The 21,294-nt window shown below is 47.2% G+C and overlaps 2 protein-coding genes across 4 annotated transcripts; both read left to right on the forward strand.

Moving 5' to 3' along the window:
• The first annotated feature begins 7,826 nt into the window (after nucleotides 1-7,826).
• On the forward strand, nucleotides 7,827-11,465 carry LOC123044080 (B3 domain-containing protein Os06g0194400). 2 transcript variants are annotated; one of them, XM_044466718.1, is made up of 6 exons: nucleotides 7,827-8,080; nucleotides 8,168-8,269; nucleotides 8,733-8,876; nucleotides 8,967-9,173; nucleotides 10,222-10,281; nucleotides 11,219-11,465. In XM_044466718.1, exons 1-5 carry the CDS (start codon nucleotides 7,952-7,954, stop codon nucleotides 10,264-10,266), a joined length of 627 nt encoding a protein of 208 aa, XP_044322653.1. In that variant the 5' UTR covers nucleotides 7,827-7,951; the 3' UTR covers nucleotides 10,267-10,281; nucleotides 11,219-11,465. The 2 variants fall into 2 exon arrangements, with proteins under 2 accessions (XP_044322653.1, XP_044322654.1); XM_044466719.1 differs by having other exon boundaries at nucleotides 8,982-9,173.
• A 1,741-nt stretch (nucleotides 11,466-13,206) lies between these two features.
• On the forward strand, nucleotides 13,207-15,615 carry LOC123044079 (suppressor of disruption of TFIIS). Of its 2 annotated transcripts, none has more exons than XM_044466717.1 (8): nucleotides 13,207-13,390; nucleotides 13,809-13,874; nucleotides 13,988-14,053; nucleotides 14,144-14,241; nucleotides 14,353-14,478; nucleotides 14,623-14,835; nucleotides 14,966-15,031; nucleotides 15,122-15,615. In XM_044466717.1, exons 2-8 carry the CDS (start codon nucleotides 13,829-13,831, stop codon nucleotides 15,281-15,283), a joined length of 777 nt encoding a protein of 258 aa, XP_044322652.1. In that variant the 5' UTR covers nucleotides 13,207-13,390; nucleotides 13,809-13,828; the 3' UTR covers nucleotides 15,284-15,615. The 2 variants fall into 2 exon arrangements, with proteins under 2 accessions (XP_044322652.1, XP_044322651.1); XM_044466716.1 differs by having other exon boundaries at nucleotides 13,307-13,413.
• Nucleotides 15,616-21,294: the final 5,679 nt, after the last annotated feature.

The following is a 21,294-nucleotide window of genomic DNA, read 5'->3' on the forward strand; positions in this document are numbered from 1 at the left end:
TCTCAGGAACAATGGAGCGAGCAACCGACTTATTGGAAATCATACATACTGATGTGTGCGGTCCAATGAGTGTTGAGGCTCGCGGTGGCTATCATTATGTTCTCACCCTCACTGGTGATTTAAGTAGGTATGGGTATATCTACTTAATGAAACACAAGTCTGAAACCTTTGAAAAGTTCAAGGAATTTCAGAGTGAGGTTGAAAATCAACATGACAGGAAAATCAAGTTTCTGCGATCAGATCGTGGAGGAGAATACTTGAGTCACGAGTTTGGGGCACACTTAAGAAAATGTGGAATAGTTTCACAACTCACGCCGCCTGGAACACCTCAGCGTAATGGTGTGTCCGAACGTCGTAATCGCACTCTGTTAGATATGGTGCGATCTATGATGTCTCTTACCAATTTACCGCTTTCTTTTTGGGGCTATGCTTTAGAGACTGCCGCATTCACTTTAAATAGGGCTCCGTCGAAATCCGTTGAGACGACACCGTATGAATTATGGTTTGGGAAGAAACCTAAGCTGTCGTTTCTAAAAGTTTGGGGATGCGATGCTTATGTCAAGAAACTTCAACCTGAAAAGCTCGAACCCAAGTCGGAAAAATGCGTCTTCATAGGATACCCAAAAGAAACTATTGGGTACACCTTCTACCTCAGATCCGAAGGCAAGATCTTTGTTGCCAAGAATGGGTCCTTTCTGGAGAAAGAGTTTCTCTCGAAAGAAGTAAGTGGGAGGAAAGTAGAGCTTGATGAAGTATTGCCTCTTGAACCGGAAAATGGCGCAACTCAAGAAATTGTGCCTGAGGTGCCTGCACCGACTAGAGAGGAAGTTAATGATCAAGATACTTCTGATCAAGCCCCTACTGAAATTCGAAGGTCCACAAGGACACGTTCCGCACCAGAGTGGTACGGCAACCCTGTCTTGGAAATCATGTTGTTAGACAACGGTGAACCTTCGAACTATGAAGAAGCGATGGCGGGACCGGATTCTGACAAATGGCTAGAAGCCATGAAATCCGAGATAGGATCCATGTATGAAAACAAAGTATGGACTTTGACTGACTTGCCCGTTGAGCGGCGAGCCATAGAAAATAAATGGATCTTTAAGAAGAAGACAGACGCGGATGGTAATGTGACCATCTATAAAGCTCGGCTTGTCGCTAAGGGTTATCGACAAGTTCAAGGGGTTGACTACGATGAGACTTTCTCACTGGTAGCGAAGCTGAAGTCCGTCCGAATCATGTTAGCAATTGCCGCATTCTATGATTACGAAATATGGCAAATGGACGTCAAAACGGCATTCCTTAATGGTTTCCTTAAGGAAGAATTGTATATGATGCAGCCGGAAGGTTTTGTCGATCCTAAAAATGCTGACAAAGTGTGCAAGCTACAACGCTCGATTTATGGGCTGGTGCAAGCATCTCGGAGTTGGAACATTCGCTTTGATGAGATGATCAAAGCGTTTGGGTTTACACAGACTTATGGAGAAGCCTGCGTTTACAAGAAAGTGAGTGGGAGCTCTGTAGCATTTCTCATATTATATGTAGATGACATACTTTTGATGGGAAATGATATAGAACTCTTGGACAGCATCAAGGCCTACTTGAATAAAAGTTTTTCAATGAAGGACCTTGGAGAAGCTGCTTATATATTAGGCATCAAAATCTATAGAGATAGATCAAGACGCCTCATAGGTCTTTCACAAAGCACATACCTTGATAAGATATTGAAGAAGTTCAATATGGATCAATCCAAGAAGGGGTTCTTGCCTGTGTTACAAGGTGTGAAATTGAGCTCAGCTCAATGTCCGACCACGGCAGAAGATATAGAAGAGATGAGCGTCATCCCCTATGCCTCAGCCATAGGTTCTATTATGTATGCCATGCTGTGTACCAGACCTGATGTTAACCTTGCCGTCAGTTTGGTAGGAAGGTACCAAAGTAATCCCGGCAGGGAACACTGGACAGCGGTCAAGAATATCCTGAAGTACCTGAAAAGGACTAAGGAAATGTTTCTCGTTTATGGAGGTGACGAAGAGCTCGTCGTAAAGGGTTACGTCGACGCTAGCTTCGACACAGATCTGGATGACTCTAAGTCACAAACCGGATACGTGTATATTTTGAATGGTGGGGCAGTAAGCTGGTGCAGTTGCAAGCAAAGCATCGTGGCGGGATCTACATGTGAAGCGGAGTACATGGCAGCCTCGGAGGCAGCACATGAAGCAATATGGGTGAAGGAGTTCATCACCGACCTAGGAGTCATACCCAATGCGTCGGGGCCGATCAAGCTCTTCTGTGACAACACTGGAGCTATTGCACTTGCCAAGGAGCCCAGGTTTCACAAGAAGACAAGGCACATCAAGCGTCGCTTCAACTCCATTCGTGAAAATGTTCAAGATGGAGACATAGAGATTTGTAAAGTACATACGGACCTGAATGTAGCGGATCCGTTGACTAAACCTCTCCCTAGAGCAAAACATGATCAACACCAGAATTCCATGGGTGTTCGATTCATCACAATGTAACTAGATTATTGACTCTAGTGCAAGTGGGAGACTGTTGGAAATATGCCCTAGAGGCAATAATAAAAGCATTATTATTATATTTCCTCGTTCATGATAATTGTCTTTATTCATGCTATAGTTGTGTTATCCGGAAATCGTAATACATGTGTGAATAACAGATACCAACGTGTCCCTAGTGAGCCTCTAGTTGACTAGCTCGTTGATCAACAGATAGTCATGGTTTCCTGACTATGGACACTGGGTGTCATTGATAACGAGATCACATCATTAGGAGAATGATGTGATGGACAAGACCCAATCCTAAACATAGCACAAGATCGTATAGTTCGTTTGCTAGAGTTTTCCAATGTCAAGTATCTTTTCCTTAGACCATGAGATCGTGTGACTCCCGGATACCGTAGGAGTGCTTTGGGTATGCCAAACGTCACAACGTAACTGGGTGACTATAAAGGTAGACTACGGGTATCTCCGAAAGTGTCTGTTGGGTGACATGGATCAAGACTGGGATTTGTCACTCCGTATGACGGAGAGGTATCACTGGGCCCACTCGGTAATGCATCATCATAATGAGCTCAGAGTGACCAAGTGTCTGGTCACGGGATCATGCATTACGGTACGAGTAAAGTGACTTGCCGGTAACGAGATTGAACGAGGTATTGGGATACCGACGATCGAATCTCGGGCAAGTAACATATCGATAGACAAAGGGAATAGCGTACGGGGTTGATTGAATCCTCGACATCGTGGTTCATCCGATGAGATCATCGTGGAGCATGTGGGAGCCAACATGGGTATCCAGATCCCGCTGTTGGTTATTGACCGGAGAGTCGTCTCGGTCATGTCTGATTGTCTCCCGAACCCGTAGGGTCTACACACTTAAGGTTCGGTTACGCTAGGGTTGTAGGGATATGTATATGCAGTAACCCGAATGTTGTTCGGAGTCCCGGATGAGATCCCGGACGTCACGAGGAGTTCCGGAATGGTCCGGAGGTAAAGATTTATATATGGGAAGTCCTGTTTCGGGCATCGGGACAAGTTTTGGGGTTATCGGTATTGTACCGGGACCACCGGAAGGGTCCCGGGGGTCCACCGGGTGGGTCCACCTGTCCCGGGGGGCCACATGGGCTGTAAGGGGGTGCGCCTTGGCCTAATGGGCCAAGGGCACCAGCCCCACATAGGCCCATGCGCCTAGGGTTAAGAGGGGGAAGAGTCCTAGGAGGGGAAGGCACCTCCTAGGTGCCTTGGGGGGGAGGGAAACCCCCCTTGGCCGCCGCACCCCCTAGGAGATTGGATCTCCTAGGGCCGACCCCCCCCCCTTGGCACCCCTATATATAGTGGGGGAGAGGAGGGACTTCATACCTGAACGCCTTGGCCTTTGGTTGCCTCCTTCTCCCTCCCCAACACCTCCTCCACCTCCATAGTGCTTAGCGAAGCTCTGCCGGAGTACTGCAGCTCCATCAACACCACGCCGTCGTGCTGCTGCTGGTGCCATCTCCCTCAACCTCTCCTCCCCCCTTGCTGGATCAAGAAGGAGGAGACGTGGCTGTTCCGTACGTGTGTTGAACGCGGAGGTGCCGTCCGTTCGGTGCTAGGATCTCCGGTGATTTGGAGCACGTCGTGTTCGACTACATCATCCCCGTTCTTTGAAAGAACGCTTCCGCTCGCGATCTACAAAGGTATGTAGATGCATCTAATCACTCGTTGCTAGATGAACTCCTAGATGATCTTGGTGAAACGAGTAGGAAAATTTTTGTTTTCTGCTACGTTCCCCAACAAGAGGGGCGGGCAGGGTAGGCCACACGCCCCCTCCCCTTTGGGTCTGAATTGGACTAGGAGGGGGGCAGCGCCCCCTTTCCTTCTCCCTCTCCCTCTCCTTCCTTCCCCCTCTCTCCCTCTTGGTGGAAACCTACTAGGACTTGGAGTCCTAGTAGGATTCCCCTATTGGGGGCGCGCCTAGGAGGGCCGGCCGGCCTCCCCTTGCTCCTTTATATACGGGGACAGGGGGGCACCCTAGAACACACAAGTTCATCTTTTATCCATGTGCGTTGCTCCCCTCCACATTTACACACCCCGGTCATATCGTGTAGAGCTTAGGCGAAGCCCTACGCCGGTAACTTCGTCATCACTGTCGCCACGCCGTCATGCTGATGAAACTCTCCCTCGGCCTCAACTGGATCAAGAGTACGAGGGACGTCATCGAGCTGAACATGTGCTGAATGCGGAGGTGTCGTACGTTCGGTGCTTGGATCGGTTGGATCGCGAAGACGTTCAACTACATCAACCGTGTTAACTAAACTCTTCCGCTTTTGGTCTACGAGGGTACGTGGACACACTCTCCCCTCTTGTTGCTATGCATCACCTAGATAGATCTTGCGTGATCATAGGATTTTTTTGAAATTACCGTGTTACGCAACATCCTCCTCCTCCCTCCTTTATATACGGGGCAGGGGGCACCCCAAAGAACAACAGTTATTCTCTTAGCCATGTGTGGTACCCCCTCCACGGTTTAACACCTCGGTCATATTGTCGTAGTGCTTAGGCGAAGCCCTACGCCGGTAACATCATCAACACCGTCGCCACGCCATCATGCTGACGGAACTCTCCCTCGCCCTTAATTGGATCAAGATCTCGAGGGACGTCATAATGCTGAACGTGTGCTGAACACCGAGGTGCCATACGTTCGGTACTTGGATCATGAAGACGTTCGACTACATCAACCGCGTTACTAAACGCTTCCGCTTTCGGTCTACGAGGGTACGTGAACACACTCTCCCGTCTTGTTGCTATGCATCTCCTTGATAGATCCTGCGTGATCGTAGGATTTTTTTTTTGAATTACTTCGTTCCCCAATGTCTTCGTCCTCATCTGGGTCGAAGCGCCCTTTCCATGCCATGGGCCGAAGAATTAATCTTCGTTCCAAGCATGACCAAGAGCTACTCTTCACTCATGCCTTGGATGAAGAGTGGATATCCAACGCATGTGGCCATCCCATATACACCGGAGTTTATCCGAGTGAAATCCTCACGCCATCAACACTACATCGACGACAAGGATCTATTCAAACAAAGAACCACTTGAACCGTGCATTGTGGAGGGCATATTTCCCTTTTCAATCTACAATAACCACCACAAGGCCTACATCATGCTCGATGATTTTTTAATTAATGAGCATATCTACTAATCTAGATGCTGCCTATCTAGACATTGTCCCTTATTCTATTCTTGTCACTGGTCGCGCCCTCCATGGCCCGTGCCATTCGTGGACATGAACCAAATATTGTCAGTAACAATATGGTGAGGGGCGATGTCTAGGATGTTGGGGGTGTCTAGATGAGTAGATGTGTGTGATTAATTGAAATTTTTCTCAACTAGCAAGCTACATGCTTGTCGTGGTCAGTGTAGATTGAAAAAGAAAAAAATCTTCCTCCACGGTGCACAGTTGAAGTGGTTCTTCGTCTGATTGGGCTCTCCTCGTTGATTCGGTCCTACTGGCGCTAGGGTTTAACTGGAAGGAGCTCTGGTGTATAAGGACGGTTACTTTGCGTGGGTGGGTGTTGGATGCTAACTCTTCCTCCATGGCAGGAACGAAGAGCAACTCTTAGGCGACGCCAGGAACGAAGACAACTCTTCGGCCCAAAAAGAACGAAAAGGGCCTCTTTGGTCTAGATGAGGGTGAAGAGCATCTCTTAGTTTAGGAGGAGGAGGATGTGGTCAAATATTTGCAAAATTTCAATTTGATCGTATGGATTTGAGATCTTGTAAAAACAACCACCTTCTTTGCCTCCAGCCGAGCGCCATCGTGCTCGATTCATCATCATTGCCGAGCCCTGACGCCTGTGCCTGACTTTTCCCTAGCTCTGCACCGACCTCCTGAAGATGGTAGCAACCTTCTCATCGTGCCCGGCGACCTTGAGCCATCGTCCCCGCATCATTGAGCTCCGCACTTGCGTCTGTCGTTAACCCGGGCATCCCCGAGCCTCCCAGTTGCACCAACAAGCTCCTTGTGAGCTCCTCCTTCCTTACCCTCTCTCCATGTAGGCCTTCGTGCTCCCTATCTCCTTGTCGTCATGAATTGCTCCTCGCGGGGCGCTGATGTTAGTTGTCGTCGTTGTTTCAGCCGAGCGAAGTGGGTGTGGTGTGCGCCGCGTTGCGTGCACTGCATATCGCGTTCGACCGGGTGCCCATGGGTCAGGTGTGACGCGGTATGTTCGGGTGTGCTTAGCCTGGTGCGACCTGATGCGATGCAAATAGACAAGGAGAAAAGCCATGGGTGCTAAACTAAATCACCTACGTGCAGTTAGTGCAAAAAACAAGAAATTTTTTAAGGGCGCTGCTACAAATCAGCCGGTTGATCTTATAGCCTGACTAGCCTTCCGATGTAGTGCACATGGACGTTCGATCTCGCGGCAGCCCAGCACACTATGTCTTCCTCCTCTGGCTGGCAGTGCATGTCTTCCGCCTCCCTTGTCGAAGCAGCATCCCTGATATCAGCGCCCGCCGCTGGAGTATCGATTCTCGGTCACAGCGATGCCCCATTGAAGCACCTCCGCGGTCTAGCGATGCTCCACTGAAGCACCGACAACTCAGATGATGCTTCGTTGCAACACCGATTTCCCGGCAACGCTCCATTGAAGCATCGGCGTTGCAGCACCGTCGCCGGCGAGCATTTACATGGATGTTGCGTTGCAGCACCATTGTCGGTGAGCAACACCATGGAAGCTGCGTTGCAGCACCGTCGCCGCCGAGCAACACCATGGATGCTCCGTTGCAGTATAGTCGTCAATTTCCCCCCAATCTCAGTCATGGATGCTGCATTGCGATGCAGTGTCTCAGCAGCGCCGGCGGTGGTCGATCCCACGGAGAGGAGGAAGGCCAGGCACGGTTCTGGTTGCGCAGTAGTCGCCGGCGGCCACGCCGCATCTCGTACAGAGAAGAGAGAAACAGGATGAACTCGATTTGGAAGAAGAGGATAGGGAAGGCGTCGCGGGACCATGAGGCGACGTGGCATGCGAGCGACCCAACTGGTTCTCCAGAGAAATCAGTCTGTTGAATCTAAACGTTTTCCAAAATTTAGTGGGGTATTTTGTGACATAAAATTTATTTAATTGGGTAAAAGTATGAAAAAACCCACCAAATGGGATAAATACCGTGTGAAACTAGGGTTAAAAAAGTGGAATTAGGTGAAAAACGAAAAATGTGCCGAGGGAACGGCCGTGGCGCCGTATGCCGATTCCGAAAAAAGAGAATGAAATCACTCCATCCCGGGTTTTCACGGCTTTAATAACCTCCTCCTCCTCCTCCTCCTCTGCTTCCCCGCCGAAACCAAAAAACCCTCGTTCCCCACTCTGGATTGCCCTCCTCCTCTCTCGGCGGTTTGTTCATCGGCTCCGCCCGAAAAATCAAACCCAAAACCAAGAAAGTGGGGGAAAATGGCTGAAGCGAACTCGTACGAGGAGCAGCGCAGGAGGCAGGTGGAGGAGAACAAGCGGAAGCTGGAGGAGCTGCGCCTGCACCACCTCTCCGCCGCCGTCCGCGAGGCCGCCGTCAAGCCCAGGCTGGTCCGTCAGATCCGCACCGCCCTCCGCCGTTCCTCTGCTCCTGTCTGTCTTCCTTTTTTGAGTATTTCTGTTTGGTTGGCGTCGCAGAAGAGGAAGGCCCCGAAGCCACGGGACGCCGCCGATGACGCCCCGCCCCGGCGTTCCGGCCGTATCGCCACCCTCCCCGAGCAGCCCGACTATCGCGACAATGTACGTGCTTCGCAACTAAGGGTCCCGTAGCCGATTAGTACAAAATACTAAGATCTAATCATACTCCCGCCGTTTCTTTTCAACCCTAAGTCAAGTCAAACTTATGAAGTTTGACTAATAATAAGTATATAAAAGAAATCAACAGTCACAATACCAAATCGATATCATTATATCCATGATGAAATACATTTTCATAATTTAGTAGTTTATTTGGTATAGTAGATGTTGATGTTTTCTTAATATTAAATTTGCTCATACTTTATAAAATTTGATTTGACATAACACAAAACTAACATGTGAAGTAAAAAGAAAGGACGGGTATGTTGTAACTGATGAAGACCTGGAATAAACCCGCAAATCGCACTAAATTTCCACCTTAAGGCAGTCCACCACTCAAGAGGTGGCTCTCCCAAGGATCTCATCTTATTTTCCTAACGAATATAAGAATAATTCTCATGTAAAGCTGGGCACCGGGAAACCACGGCAGCAGAAGGAAGTAAAGCCTGATCATGCGTACGCCATCGCCAAGGCCGAAGAGCTACAGGATGAGCTAGGCTCCGACTACCCCACCTTTGTCAAACCCATGCCCCAGTCTCTTACCTCGCTGGTAAAGCAGAAACTACCACTAATCTATTGTTCCCATCCCCTCTGAGAGAGGATTGATTGTTAGATATTGATATGGTGGCGTATCTGGAAGCATATCCCGGCACAGTTCAGCATGGAGCATCTCCCGGACCATCGCATGAGAATGGTTTTGGTGGATGAGGAGGAGGAGGAGTTTAAGGTGCTTTATCGTCCACACAGTAGCAGTCTTATCACCGGGTGGAGCGAGTTTGCCGTCGACAATGAGCTAGTTGAAGGTGATTGCTTGGTGTTCCAGCTGATCAAGAGGGCATTGTTCAAGGTGAGATTCTTAGTTGGTCTTTTATGGTATTGAATTTCTGTGGTTGTTTGAGATGCCGTGTCATGATTCTTAAGAAGTTCTGAAATGTGAAATCTGCTTGGGGGGTTTATGGTATTTTTCTTTTCTCAAGCACGTATCTAGATGTGTCGAAGGCACTGAAAAGGCGCAAGTCTTTTTTGAGAAAACGCAGAGCTTGTGTACTGTATATTGAAAAGATAGAAAAAAGATTACAAACCCAAAGATGAGGTCAGATACAATACAACACATTACATAGAGCAACACAGCATGCAAGGCTCAGTGGACATCCCAAGCCACAGGTAAACACACCCTAGGCCCTGCAGCACCTGCGCACACCCAAAGCTTCGCCTCCTTGATCTGACTCAGTCAAACTGACAAGAAAAAAAGGCAACCTACAAAACAAAACAAGAACTTGAAAAAGAAAGAGCAAAAAATAGTAGGCTACTCTACACTGTCACTAGATCAAACATGAAGAGGGCGGGCCTGTAGAGGCAGCTCTCACTAGGTGTTTGTGATGCGAAACATCCAGAGTTTGGCCTTGGTGTTGGGGAGTGCTATTGGTAGTACTTTTCATGTTATGGTTGCATATAATTGCAATTTAGATGGTGAAACATGTCATTGATGGATTATCGTGATGATCCTCGGCACAACTGACACGGGCAAATCCTTCTAGTAATGATGTGAAGTCTCTAAAATATCACATGGGGAAAACTGGTCCACCCATGTCTACTTACACAAATAATTGTAACTAGGAAACTGTGTCTCGTTATTCACAACACAAAGTATGAGAACGGAGCTGTTTCAAATGCTTGGTTGTACATGAAATTTGCAAGGAACATATGATTTCTTCAACATCCATGTTAAAAGTCTCCATCCCAAGCAGATATAGGGAAGTGTTTTGCCTCTTGAGCCTGCCTTCCGTTGTGCACCTTCCATTACCTGGAGAATCCTTTTTTGTAAGCATTACTGTGGTAAAAGTCTATCTATGCTGCTAACTATGCAACCTCTGTTATGCATTTTTCTTTTGCAGGTCTACATATTCAGGGCAAGTTCGTACTATAAAAATGAGCATTAATGGAGCAGCCGGCAGGTACAGGAACAGTCTCCATTGGTTGAAGTCCTGAATTTGATGTTTAACAAAATCTAGTCCCATTATTTTTTCTGTGTAAAGTATGGGCCAAGTTCACTTAACAGATAAACTTATAAAACTGCTTATGAGTTATTACCAAACTGAACTGTGATGAAGGAAAATAACTGAGCAGTATGTAGATTCCTGGAGATGGAAAATAACTGCACTTTCTCTCATTTCCCCTTTGGTTTCGGATTGCTGATCAACCCAATTTCAAGCTTATTTTGTTACTTTCCGCTTCTTTTTTTGCTGAAATACTTCTGATAACTTTGTGAAATTGGAGAACCGCATTTCATTCAGAGAAGGCTAACCTCTTTAGGAGAATATGCTTCTTTGCGGCCAAAAGTCTGTTGACATTTATAGGAATATACCGAATCACGGTACTGATAGAATTGTGTGTAGCAACACATTTTATTGGATTAGATGCTCCATGCAGGATTCTGCTGGTCTTGCCCTTCCTGAGACTTGCACTCATTTTTTCTGGATAAATTTGTAGTCTGGCACTCATATTCCTTGTATGTCCAGTTCACTTTTGCACACATGTAGACGTTAATTTGTTTCCCTTCTATCAACATGAAAGGCTGATGCTGGAAAACTAGTGCACTACTAGCTTCCCATATCATCTAAGCCGTGTTATTTGTTTTAAATAAATATTTTATTAACCTCTTGACCTCTTCGTGAGTGAATGCACACAACAAATTGTTTGAGTGTGACCTTGATGTATTTATTATCTCATATCCGAGGTCAAACCGTTTCAGCTTACTATATTTATTACATGCCCCGTTGCTTATCTGTTGATATTGGCTTTCTTCAGGTCTTTTAGGGATTCAGATCTACCCTCAACCGAATCCCCGACAAGCTTACAAATGGCTAATGTTCTAATTTTTTAACTTTGCAGGTTCCTGGTTGCTTCATGTCAACTTCTCTTGAACTTCCACAGTTCAGAAATCTGCACTATGTCAGGGGTTAGTTATGTATGTATGGCAACTGTCAGGCATTATTAGAATCTCTCGTGTGATTGCAAATCGTATGGTAACTGCCGGTATCTTGTAAAGTTTGTCATGTGACGGCGAGTGCGAAACTTGACATGTGATACCCATCATGGTTTATATCCCATTGATTCGTTCTGTGGACGAACAGTTTAAGGCCTCCTTTGATTTACAGGGTTTGCATAGGAATTTTACAGGATTGAGACCCTCTAGAATTTTCCCTTTACATGTTGTTTGATTCTTAGGATTGCATTCCTCAGGAACCAATCCTATAGGAACTTCGTAGTTCATTTTTACAGGAAAACAAGCATGAGGTTGGACTTCTTGGAAAAAATCCTCTGTTTTGCTACCCATTGTAGGATTTGAGTGGACGGTACATCCTATTCCTGTATGTTTCCTATTCCTACGCTTCCTAAACCCTGTGAATCAAAGGAGCCCTAAATGTTGTTGTCGTTTTGTCAATTTGCCCGCCACCCCGTCCCTGACTTTGTTGACGTATAATGTGCTGCCTAGTCTCTTTCATCAGATCGGTTTTCTATATGGTATTAGAGCCAAGAGGTCTTGAGTTCAAGACCCGGCTGACGCAATTAAATTGCAGCCTACTTTCAGTCCATGTTTGTATAAGGTTTTAGGGACTCTTTGATTCAAAGGATTCCTAAAGGAATTTTAAAGGATTCCAGTCCTTATGATTTATTTTTTCTATTTGGGTTGTTTGAATCGTACGATCCATTTGTACTAGTTCTCATAAGAAAAGTTCCATTTCCATCCACTTCAACCTAACATGAAAAATCCTTTGTTTTCCTACGCACAATCAAGCACTCATACTAATATTGTAGCATTCGAATTGACATGCCACTACATTCATATGTTTTTATTTCTATGAATGTGTTTTACAAATCGTGTGAATCAAAGAGGCCCCTTGCAAGCGTGGCGACCAAGTTCCAACAGCGAAGGGCCAACGTTGTTATTATTATTCCTGGTAAACACATGTGGCTACAAGTGTTTCACCCCCGTTTCCAACGAAAAGGCAGGTTCTTCTCTCCAGAAAAATTATAGTGAAAGGCAGATTCTCCTTTTGCACGCATCTGCGGCTGCGGCTGTTCTATGGCCCGAGGATCATATAGAACTCCATCGTCCATCGTCACGCTCACTCGGTGGCCAGGTAGCTCATCTCCACTAGCACCACCACGCACGCACTGGCCATGACACTGAAAATGAAGGCCATAGATGCAGCTTTGTGCATGCAAACTTGTCATTCTGTCACTCTCACATAAACTCTGCGGCCCATGCGCGCGTTGCTCTCCCCATCACGCGCAAAAGGATAACCAAATCAAAACAGAGAGCCCGACGCTCGTCGACGCGGGACGGGACGAAAGCGATGCCATCTTTAAGAAATGCCACACACGTGTCGTGGCTTTTCCACGCTCGCGATTCCACGGCCGAGAGCCTTCAACAAATCACCATACCCATGAGTCATATACTCATAGTATAGGCTGTGACGCACGCCGGCCACGAGTGGATTCCTCCACACCGAACCCTACATTCATTCATAGTTTAACGGCGATGCCACATCACGGATGTCTGATGGCTACCCAATCGTCCGCTAGCTTGGTCGGCGGCGCCCAAGCTGAACTAAACCAAAGCATATGTGCTTTTAAAGGAAAGTTGGCTGGGGTAAGTTGGCCGATCCGATCCTATCCGCCGCCAACTCCACCGAACGATCAATAATCAGAGCGGTCGCTGTCCGGCACGTCGTCGTCCCCTCGCGTAGGAGGGCACTTTGCCGAGCAGAGAAAGAAGCCGGAGAAGGCAGGAGCCGGCCGGTGGCCAATAATTCGAGGCTCGGCTCCGTGGTGCTCCCATCATCGGATAGCACCCAACCACCGGGCTGTGTCACCCTCCAGAGACCAGATAAAGCCCATCCTCGTCATGTCATGTGTTGCCAGTTGTGACTCTGATCATCTTTGTTGTATAAATAGAGGGGCCTAGCTAGGCGAAATGGCATCCACTACTCACCTAGTCACCTGCGTTGTGTGTGTGCAGCTGGTGCTCTGTCTTCCACTCTTCCGTTCATCGTCTAGGTACATGTGCATGCCATTGCCAGGTTGCTAGTCGACCTTCCATCTCTTTCTTGCCAGCTTCTCTGGTCACCGGCATGCTGATGCTAGTGATCCGTTTGGTTTGCTTTCGTTCTTTCATCCCAGTTCCGGTGAGGTTTATGGCATCATTTCACTAAGTTGCCAATCTCTGCCGGGACAAACTCTGTTCTTCCTACGATCATGCTGATTGAACTGATGCAAGTAGTAAGAAATAAACACTGAACGGTTGCTAGAAACAGTTATGAATATATATATATATATTTTTTGCGGGTGACAGTTATGAAGAATTTGACAATACCGAAAAGAAAATACGAGCATCTAGCAAGATAAGAGTGCATTAGTACTCAGCAGGTCCCCAATTTTAACGTTCTTTTGCTAATTTCTTTTGCAACGGTTACAGGCGCTGTCCAACCTGTCAAGATGGAATCCTACGCCAACGGAGCCAAATTTGATTGCTTGCTGTTTGGTAGGTCTGCCTTACCTGACAGTTTTTTCATCGCAACTGTATTTCAAACATGGAGTTCTCTGCCCAGTACTTTACTTCTGAACCCCTCGTTGATTGTTTCTCGACATGTTCAGACATGGATGACACCCTCTACCCACTGATCCTAGGAATCAACTTAGCCTGCCGCAACAACATCCAAGGTAAGTGGTACTAATAAACTTTACACCAATCCTCTGTTTTCATGCTACAGAATTTGTGTGCTCATACTACTTGTACCTACCAAATCGCAGACTACATGCTGAACAAGCTTCAGATCGAGGAGAGCCTGGTCCCCAAGATGTGCCTGGATCTGTACAAAGAATATGGAACTACGATGGCCGGTCTGAAGGTATGCCCCTGTACACTTAGATTAGTATTCTTCTTCTACAAGTTTCTGTTGGTAGTCTTCAAGCTACCCATTATGTTTCTAAACTTTTTCATAATGCTATTCATGTGCCAGCTTATGGGTTACGAATTCGACTACGACGAATTCCACGCCAGCGTGCACGGTAAATTGCCATACGAGAAGCTGAAGCCGGATCCTGTCCTGAGGAACCTGCTGCTTTCGATGCCACAGAGGAAAATCGTAAGCTCATCCCTTGCATCCAAGTCTCTCTGATATTTCCTGCTACATCAGCAAAAGGAGTCAACGACAGTTAATTGCTCATTTGTTTTCAAGCACCAAAACAATTGCTGCAGCAGTGACAGTTTGTTGTTCCCTCCACTGCAGATATTCACCAATTCTGACGAGGCCCACGCGGCGACCGTCCTGGAGAAGATGGGGCTGGAGGGATGCTTCGAGGGGATCATATGCTTCGAGACCCTGAACCCCAAGAATCCAGGTGACACAGACGCTAGCTCTGGCAAGAGGGTCCTCTGCAAGCCGTCCCTGGAGTCCATGGAAGCCGTGGTGGAGATCGCCAAGCTCGACCCCAAGAAGACAGTAAGCAGCACGCAGCTCAGCCATGGATTCCCTCGTCGACTCTCCGCGCCGCAGAACTGCAAAGCTACAGCTGCAACGACCGCCGTTTAGTTTAGCAGCAGTAACCGACGAAACTGCCTTTGATTTGCAGGTGTTCTTCGACGACAGCCCGCGCAACATCGCCTCAGGGAAAGCGGCAGGCTTCCATACCGTCATCGTAAGCTCTCACAGCCGCTGCATTGATCCCCACGCCATTGGAATACCTGTTAGAAACTGAACGAACAAACGCTCTGAAACGATGGTGCAGGTAGGGAGCTCGGCGCTCGTGCCCGGGGCGGACGTGGCGCTGGAGAGCATCCACAACATCAGGGAGGCGCTGCCGGAGCTGTGGGAGGCGGGCGGCGACCACGTCGAGGCCGCCGTCGACATCCGGTCCGCCGCCGTCGCCGAGACCACGGTGCTCGCGTGAGCCGCCGGCGCTGCCTGCCAGATGATTAATATGCTTCGTCCGCCTTGACTATATTAACAGAAAAAAGGCGAAGGCGAACGACTGAATCCAGGAAAAACCCGTATATGCTATGGTTTACTCGACCATGATCCATGGTGATCAGTGATCACTGATGAATGCGTAGGTATTGAATGTACAGGTGTACTACTTGTGTACTCATGTGATCGAAACACCGTAACAATAAGCACCGTAAATCCGTAAAGATTCGCTCATTCAGATGGAGGCAATGGAAAAATTGCAAATGCCATGTGATATTTTATCATTCTTATGAAAAAGATTCAGATCTACTATTATATAAGTTCATTTTGTTGTACAAAGTACCTCAAACATAACAGAATTTATATTGTAGAGGTTTGTTGTTGAGCAGCGGAGGCGCTAAGAGCCGCAGCTTTGTTGTGGCGGCAACGAACAAACGGCAATGACTAATTTCTGGGTCCGAAAGGATATCAAAGCAAATCAAATGGGCTGCTCATTGACGTAGCATGTTACTTTTCAACAAAGAACTAGAACCATACGCATGCCTTGCTGCGCCGTTCTACTTTTCTACCTTTTATTAGTTTGATTGTTAATTCATGAATCAATAACAGTAAAAGTGTAGTGGAAGTGAGAAATACTTGGAAGCTGTGGCACTGCATCAAAGTATATTGCTTCTGGTTTTCCATATTGATTATTCAGATGCATAATTAGAATCAAAATGGAAAGAACATATTTGAAATAAAAGCAATGATTTGCACTGCAGAAAAGGAAATGAAGCATGTTTATAGCGGCCTCTAAGAGGAAGAGACAGAAATGGAAGGATCAAGAGATAACAGTACAAGTGATTGATCTTTGTACATAAGCGACCGATGACAATTAACCAAATTATCTTCATAGAAAAACTTAGCTATCATCTTGCTTTCTTGTTTAGTTCCAATTAAGTTCAGTTAGAGATCGTGCTCCTTACGCTTGGAACCATATGCTAATTAATACTTGCTCCTCCAAAATATTACTTTATTTTGAAAATTTAGGATCCATGTGTACTTTTATAGTTTATTTATTTAGTACTTTTGATATTGATAGTTTATTCTAGAAACTTGGTCAAACATAGACAACTTTGACTCTTGGAAAAACTAATATGCATTGCATTGTGGAACAGAGGGAACATAAAGCATGCCATGTATAAACTGTCAGAGGTTGTTAATCCACAAGCGCGGACATGGTACTCAAGAAGTGAAGCATGAGGATTTCAGATTGAAACCTTACATGGCGAGATAAAATCCTTGTATATGCTCCTACTTGTTTAGCCCCAAAGCAAACGATTTGAATTTGAATCAGGCTGCCAAACAAAGGATGACAGATGGAGAGGAAGGAGGTACTGAGAATTGTACTACAGACCTTGTGGACCATGGCATGTTGACGAAGGCGAGAAAGTTCTAAAGATGACAGTCGTCCCTGTCCAGCACTGTTGCTAGTCGTGGCGGCCAACCTCGTCGGCTGCTCCTCCAGGCCATGATTCTTCATTGTTGGAGACTAATTACCGCACAAAGAAAGGGGAGAAAGATGGTGTGATGGGCGGGGTGCGCGGGGCGGTGGTGAACAGGGAAAGCCCATGCAACCTTGTGGTGTAGAGGAGGTGGTGTGGGCCGGGCGCCCATGCAACCATGTGGTGTGGAGGAGGTGGTGATGGGTCGAGCGCAACGCCACGAGAGAAGGGAAGAAAACTGTAGAGATGGGCGGGGCGGGTGGCGCGGTGATGGACTTGCGGTGCCCATGCAACCATGTGATGCGGAGGAGCCCGTGATGGGTCGGGTGCCCGTGCAACCGTGAGGTGCGGAGGAGGCGGTGATGGCTCGGGCGTACCGCCATGAGAGAAGGGGGTGAAAGATGGAGAGATGGACGGGGCATGCCGCGTGGTGGTGGACTGACGACACATGCGCACCGTGTGACGCGGAGAAGGCGATGATGGGCCAAGTTGGCGTGCTCGTGTGGTTGTGCGATGGTATATCACTTTGGCGGGTGTGGATATAGTTGGCCGCATCATTAATTTCCCTCGTGTACCCGATGTACATGAGCGACTCGTAACCTTTTTTCTTGCAAAAAAAATAGTCCCTTTGATCTAAAATAAATGTCGTGGTTTTAGTTTAGGGAGTAACTGACACAGAATCCATCAAGTGTTGGACACATGTTTTTTTGTACATCAAAGTGCTGGACACATATAATTAGATGGATGGTACAGTAAACAATACCTGCTCACCCATACAATGGTTCTCCTAAGAAAAATTAAGCGGGTTTTCCAAAAGGAATAAAGATGTGGTAACTTGACCCTCCCAGTCCGAAGTGCTCACAGCGATTACATTCTAGGGAGCTTAGATATTGTAGTGACACAAAGGGAGCATAAAGCATGCCATGTATAAACTGTCAGAGGCTGTTAATCCACAAGCGCGGACATGGTACTCAAGAAGTGAAGCATGTGGCTTTCAAATTGAAACCTTACATGGTAAGATAAAATCCTTTTATATTCTCCTACTTGTTTAGCCCCAAAGCATGCGATATTGAATTTGAATCAGGCTGCCAAAGAAATGACAGACGGAGAGGAAGGAGGTACTGAGAATTGTACTGCAGACCTTGTGGACCATGGCATGTTGACAAAGGCGAGCAAGTTCTGAAGACGACAGTCGTCCCTGTCCAGCACTGTTGATACTCATGGCGGCCTACCTCATCGGCTGCTCCTCCAGGCCATGATTCTTCATTGTTGGACGCTAATTACTGCACAAAGAAAGGGGAGAAAGACGGAGTGATGGGCGGGGTGAGCGGGGCAGTGGTGAACAGGGAAAGCCCATGCAACCTTGTGGTGCGGAGGAGGTGGTGTGGGCTGGGCGCCCATGCAACCATGTGGTGCGGAGGAGGCGGTGATGGGTGGGGCGCAATGCCACGAGAGAAGGGAAGAAAACTGGAGAGATGCGGAGGAGCCCATGATGGGCCGGGTGCTCGTGCAACTGTGAGGTGCGGAGCAGGCGGTGATGGCTCAGGCGTACCACCATGAGAGAAGGGGTGAAAGATGGAGAGATGGACGGGGCATGCCGTGTGGTGGTGGACTGACGACACCTGCGCACCGTGTGACGCGGAGAAGGCGATGATGGGCCAAATTGACCCTCCCAGTCCGGAGTGCTCACAACGCTTACATTCTAGGGAGCTTAGATATTGTAGTGATTGCAAATATGTTTTTATAAATATATTTCTATTTCTAAACATGAAAATGTTTGTGTATCTACCAAAAATGCGACCACCCGCTTTATAGATAAAGTATCAACCAGCACAAAGAAACCATACAAACACACACCAACTATACAATAAAAGTTCACACCGGCGAACAGGAAACTAAAAACATAGACAAAGCAAAGCTAAATGAAGCACTAAAGCAAAGGAGCTTGCTTTATCCTAGCAATGAGCACAGGCTTCCCGAAGCGCAACGACATCACTCATCAATCAAGCCACCGCCCCCTTGGCACACTCCAATAGCTGAGCCCGGCGATGTAGGAAGATGCCATTAACTTGAAGTAGGGGTCCAAATGACCACACTTCCAAGGAAGAGCACAACGTCCACGGAAGACGTCGTCGTCATCTCCGCCTGACCATGGTCAAGCACGACATTTACCGGCACCCCACTAGCCAAACCCCGAGTCTCGCAATGGCAACCAACAACACACCAATGCATCTTGGCTAAAGGAGACCATCGGCAGCCTGCTGACACGACGCTGATCCCGGCAACCCCCTAGTCCTACAGGGAAAAAGGGGAGGCGAACGACTGAATCTAGGAAAACCTGGTTTACTCGACCATGATCCATGGCGATGACTGATGAATGCGTAGGTGTTGAATGTACATGTGTACTACTTGTGTACTGATGTGATCGCAACACCGTAAAAATAAGCACCATAAAAACTGTTGGGGAACATAGTAATTTCAAAAATATTCGTACGTACATGCAAGATCATGGTGATGGCATAGCAACGAGAGGGGAGAGTGTTGTCCACGTACCCTCGTAGACCGTAAGCGGAAGCGTTATGACAACACGGTTGATGTAGTCGTACGTCTTCACGATCCGACCGATCCAAGTACCGAATGTACGGCACCTCCGAGTTCAGCACACGTTCAGCTCGATGACGATCCCCGGGCTCCGATCCAGCAAAGCTTTGGGGATGAGTTCCGTCAACACGACGGCGTGGTGACGATGATGATGCTCTACCGGCGCAGGGCTTCGCCTAAACTCCACGACGATATGACCGAGGTGGAATATGGTGGAGGGGGGCACCGCACACGGCTAAGGAACGATCCGTAGATCAACTTGCGTGTCATGAGGTGCCCCCCTGCCCCCGTATATAAAGGAGCAAGGGGGGAGGCCGGCCGGCCCCTTGGGCGCGCCAAGGGAGGAGGAATCCTCCTCCTAGTAGGAGTAGGACTCCTCCTTTCCTACTCCTACTAGGAGGGGGAAGGAAGGGGGAGAGGGGGAAGGAAAGGGGAGGGGGCGCCGCCCCCCCCCCTCCTAGTCCAATTCGGACCAGAGGGGGGAGGGGGCGCGCGGCCCATGCTGGCCGCCCCTCTCTCCTTTCCCCTAAGGCCCATAAGGCCCAATACTCTCCCGGGGGGTTCCGGTAACCCCCCCGGCACTCCGGTTTTCTCCGAAATCACCCGGAACACTTCCGGTGTCCGAATATAGTCGTCCAATATATCAATCTTTATGTCTCGACCATTTTGAGACTCCTCGTCATGTCCGTGATCACATCCGGGACTCCGAACAAACTTCGGTACATCAAAACTTATAAACTCATAATAAAACTGTCATTGTAACGCTAAGCGTGCGGACCCTACGGGTTCGAGAACTATGTAGACATGACCTAAAACCATTCTCGGTCAATAACCAATAGTGGGACCTGGATGCCCATATTGGTTCCTACATATTCTACGAAGATCTTTATCGGTCAAACCGCATAACAACATACGTTGTTCCCTTTGTCATCGGTATGTTACTTGCTCGAGATTTGATCGTCGGTATCCAATACCTAGTTCAATCTCGTTACCGGCAAGTCTCTTTACTCGTTCTGTAACACATCATCTTATAACTAACTCATTAGTTACAATGCTTGCAAGGCTTAGGTGATGAGTATTACCGAGAGGGCCCAGAGATACCTCTCCGACAATCGGAGTGACAAAACCTAATCTCGAATTATGCCAACCCAACATGTACCTTCGGAAACACCTGTAGAGCACCTTTATAATCACCTTGTGACATTTGGTAGCACACAAAGTGTTCTTCAGGTAAACGGGAGTTGCACAATCTCATAGTTGCAGGAACTTTGTATAAGTCATGAAGAAAGCAATAGCAATATACTAAACGATCAAGTGCTAGGCTAACGGAATGGGTCATGTCAATCACATCATTATCCTAATGATGTGATCCCATTAATCAAATGACAACACATGTCTATGGTTAGGAAACATAACCATCTTTGATTAATGAGCTAGTCAAGTAGAGGCATACTAGTGACTTTATGTTTGTCTATGTATTCACACATGTAACATGTTTCCGGTTAATACAATTCTAGCATGAATAATAAACATTTATCATGAAATAAGGAAATAAATAATAACTTTATTATTGCCTTTAGGGCATATTTCCTTCAAAAACATTGTTAGAAGCAATGCAAAAATTGCACATGTCGTCTGATATTTTGTGTATCATTTTTAAAAAAAGACCATATCTATTATAAAAATTCATCAAAAATAATACAAAATACCTCAAACATAATAGAAATCACATATGTATCCTTATTATAGAGTAAAAGAACAGTGGACAGGGACCTCGAATTGGTAAAGATTCGTTGTTGAGCAACGGAGGTGCTGCGAGCCGTAGCTTCGTAGTGGCCGCAACGAATAAATGGCGATGACTAATTTCTGCATCCGAAGGAATGGGTTGGTCATTGACGTTGCCTGTTAA

The sequence above is a fragment of the Triticum aestivum genome, chromosome 2B, assembly GCF_018294505.1.
Source record: "Triticum aestivum cultivar Chinese Spring chromosome 2B, IWGSC CS RefSeq v2.1, whole genome shotgun sequence".
NCBI lineage: Eukaryota > Viridiplantae > Streptophyta > Magnoliopsida > Poales > Poaceae > Triticum > Triticum aestivum.

What these genes read in the sequence shown, in the direction of transcription:
- LOC123044080 (XM_044466718.1), top strand. Translation starts at nt 7,952, where the DNA reads ATGGCTGAAGCGAACTCGTACGAGGAGCAGCGCAGGAGGCAGGTGGAG. An exon ending in CCGCCGTCAAGCCCAGGCTG is followed by an intron (nt 8,081 to 8,167) that starts GTCCGTCAGATC and finishes TTGGCGTCGCAG; the next exon opens with AAGAGGAAGGCCCCGAAGCC. An exon ending in TCAAGAGGGCATTGTTCAAG is followed by an intron (nt 9,174 to 10,221) that starts GTGAGATTCTTA and finishes TTTCTTTTGCAG; the next exon opens with GTCTACATATTCAGGGCAAG.
- LOC123044079 (XM_044466716.1), top strand. Translation starts at nt 13,308, where the DNA reads ATGGCATCCACTACTCACCTAGTCACCTGCGTTGTGTGTGTGCAGCTG. An exon ending in ATTTGATTGCTTGCTGTTTG is followed by an intron (nt 13,875 to 13,987) that starts GTAGGTCTGCCT and finishes CGACATGTTCAG; the next exon opens with ACATGGATGACACCCTCTAC. An exon ending in CTGCCGCAACAACATCCAAG is followed by an intron (nt 14,054 to 14,143) that starts GTAAGTGGTACT and finishes ACCAAATCGCAG; the next exon opens with ACTACATGCTGAACAAGCTT.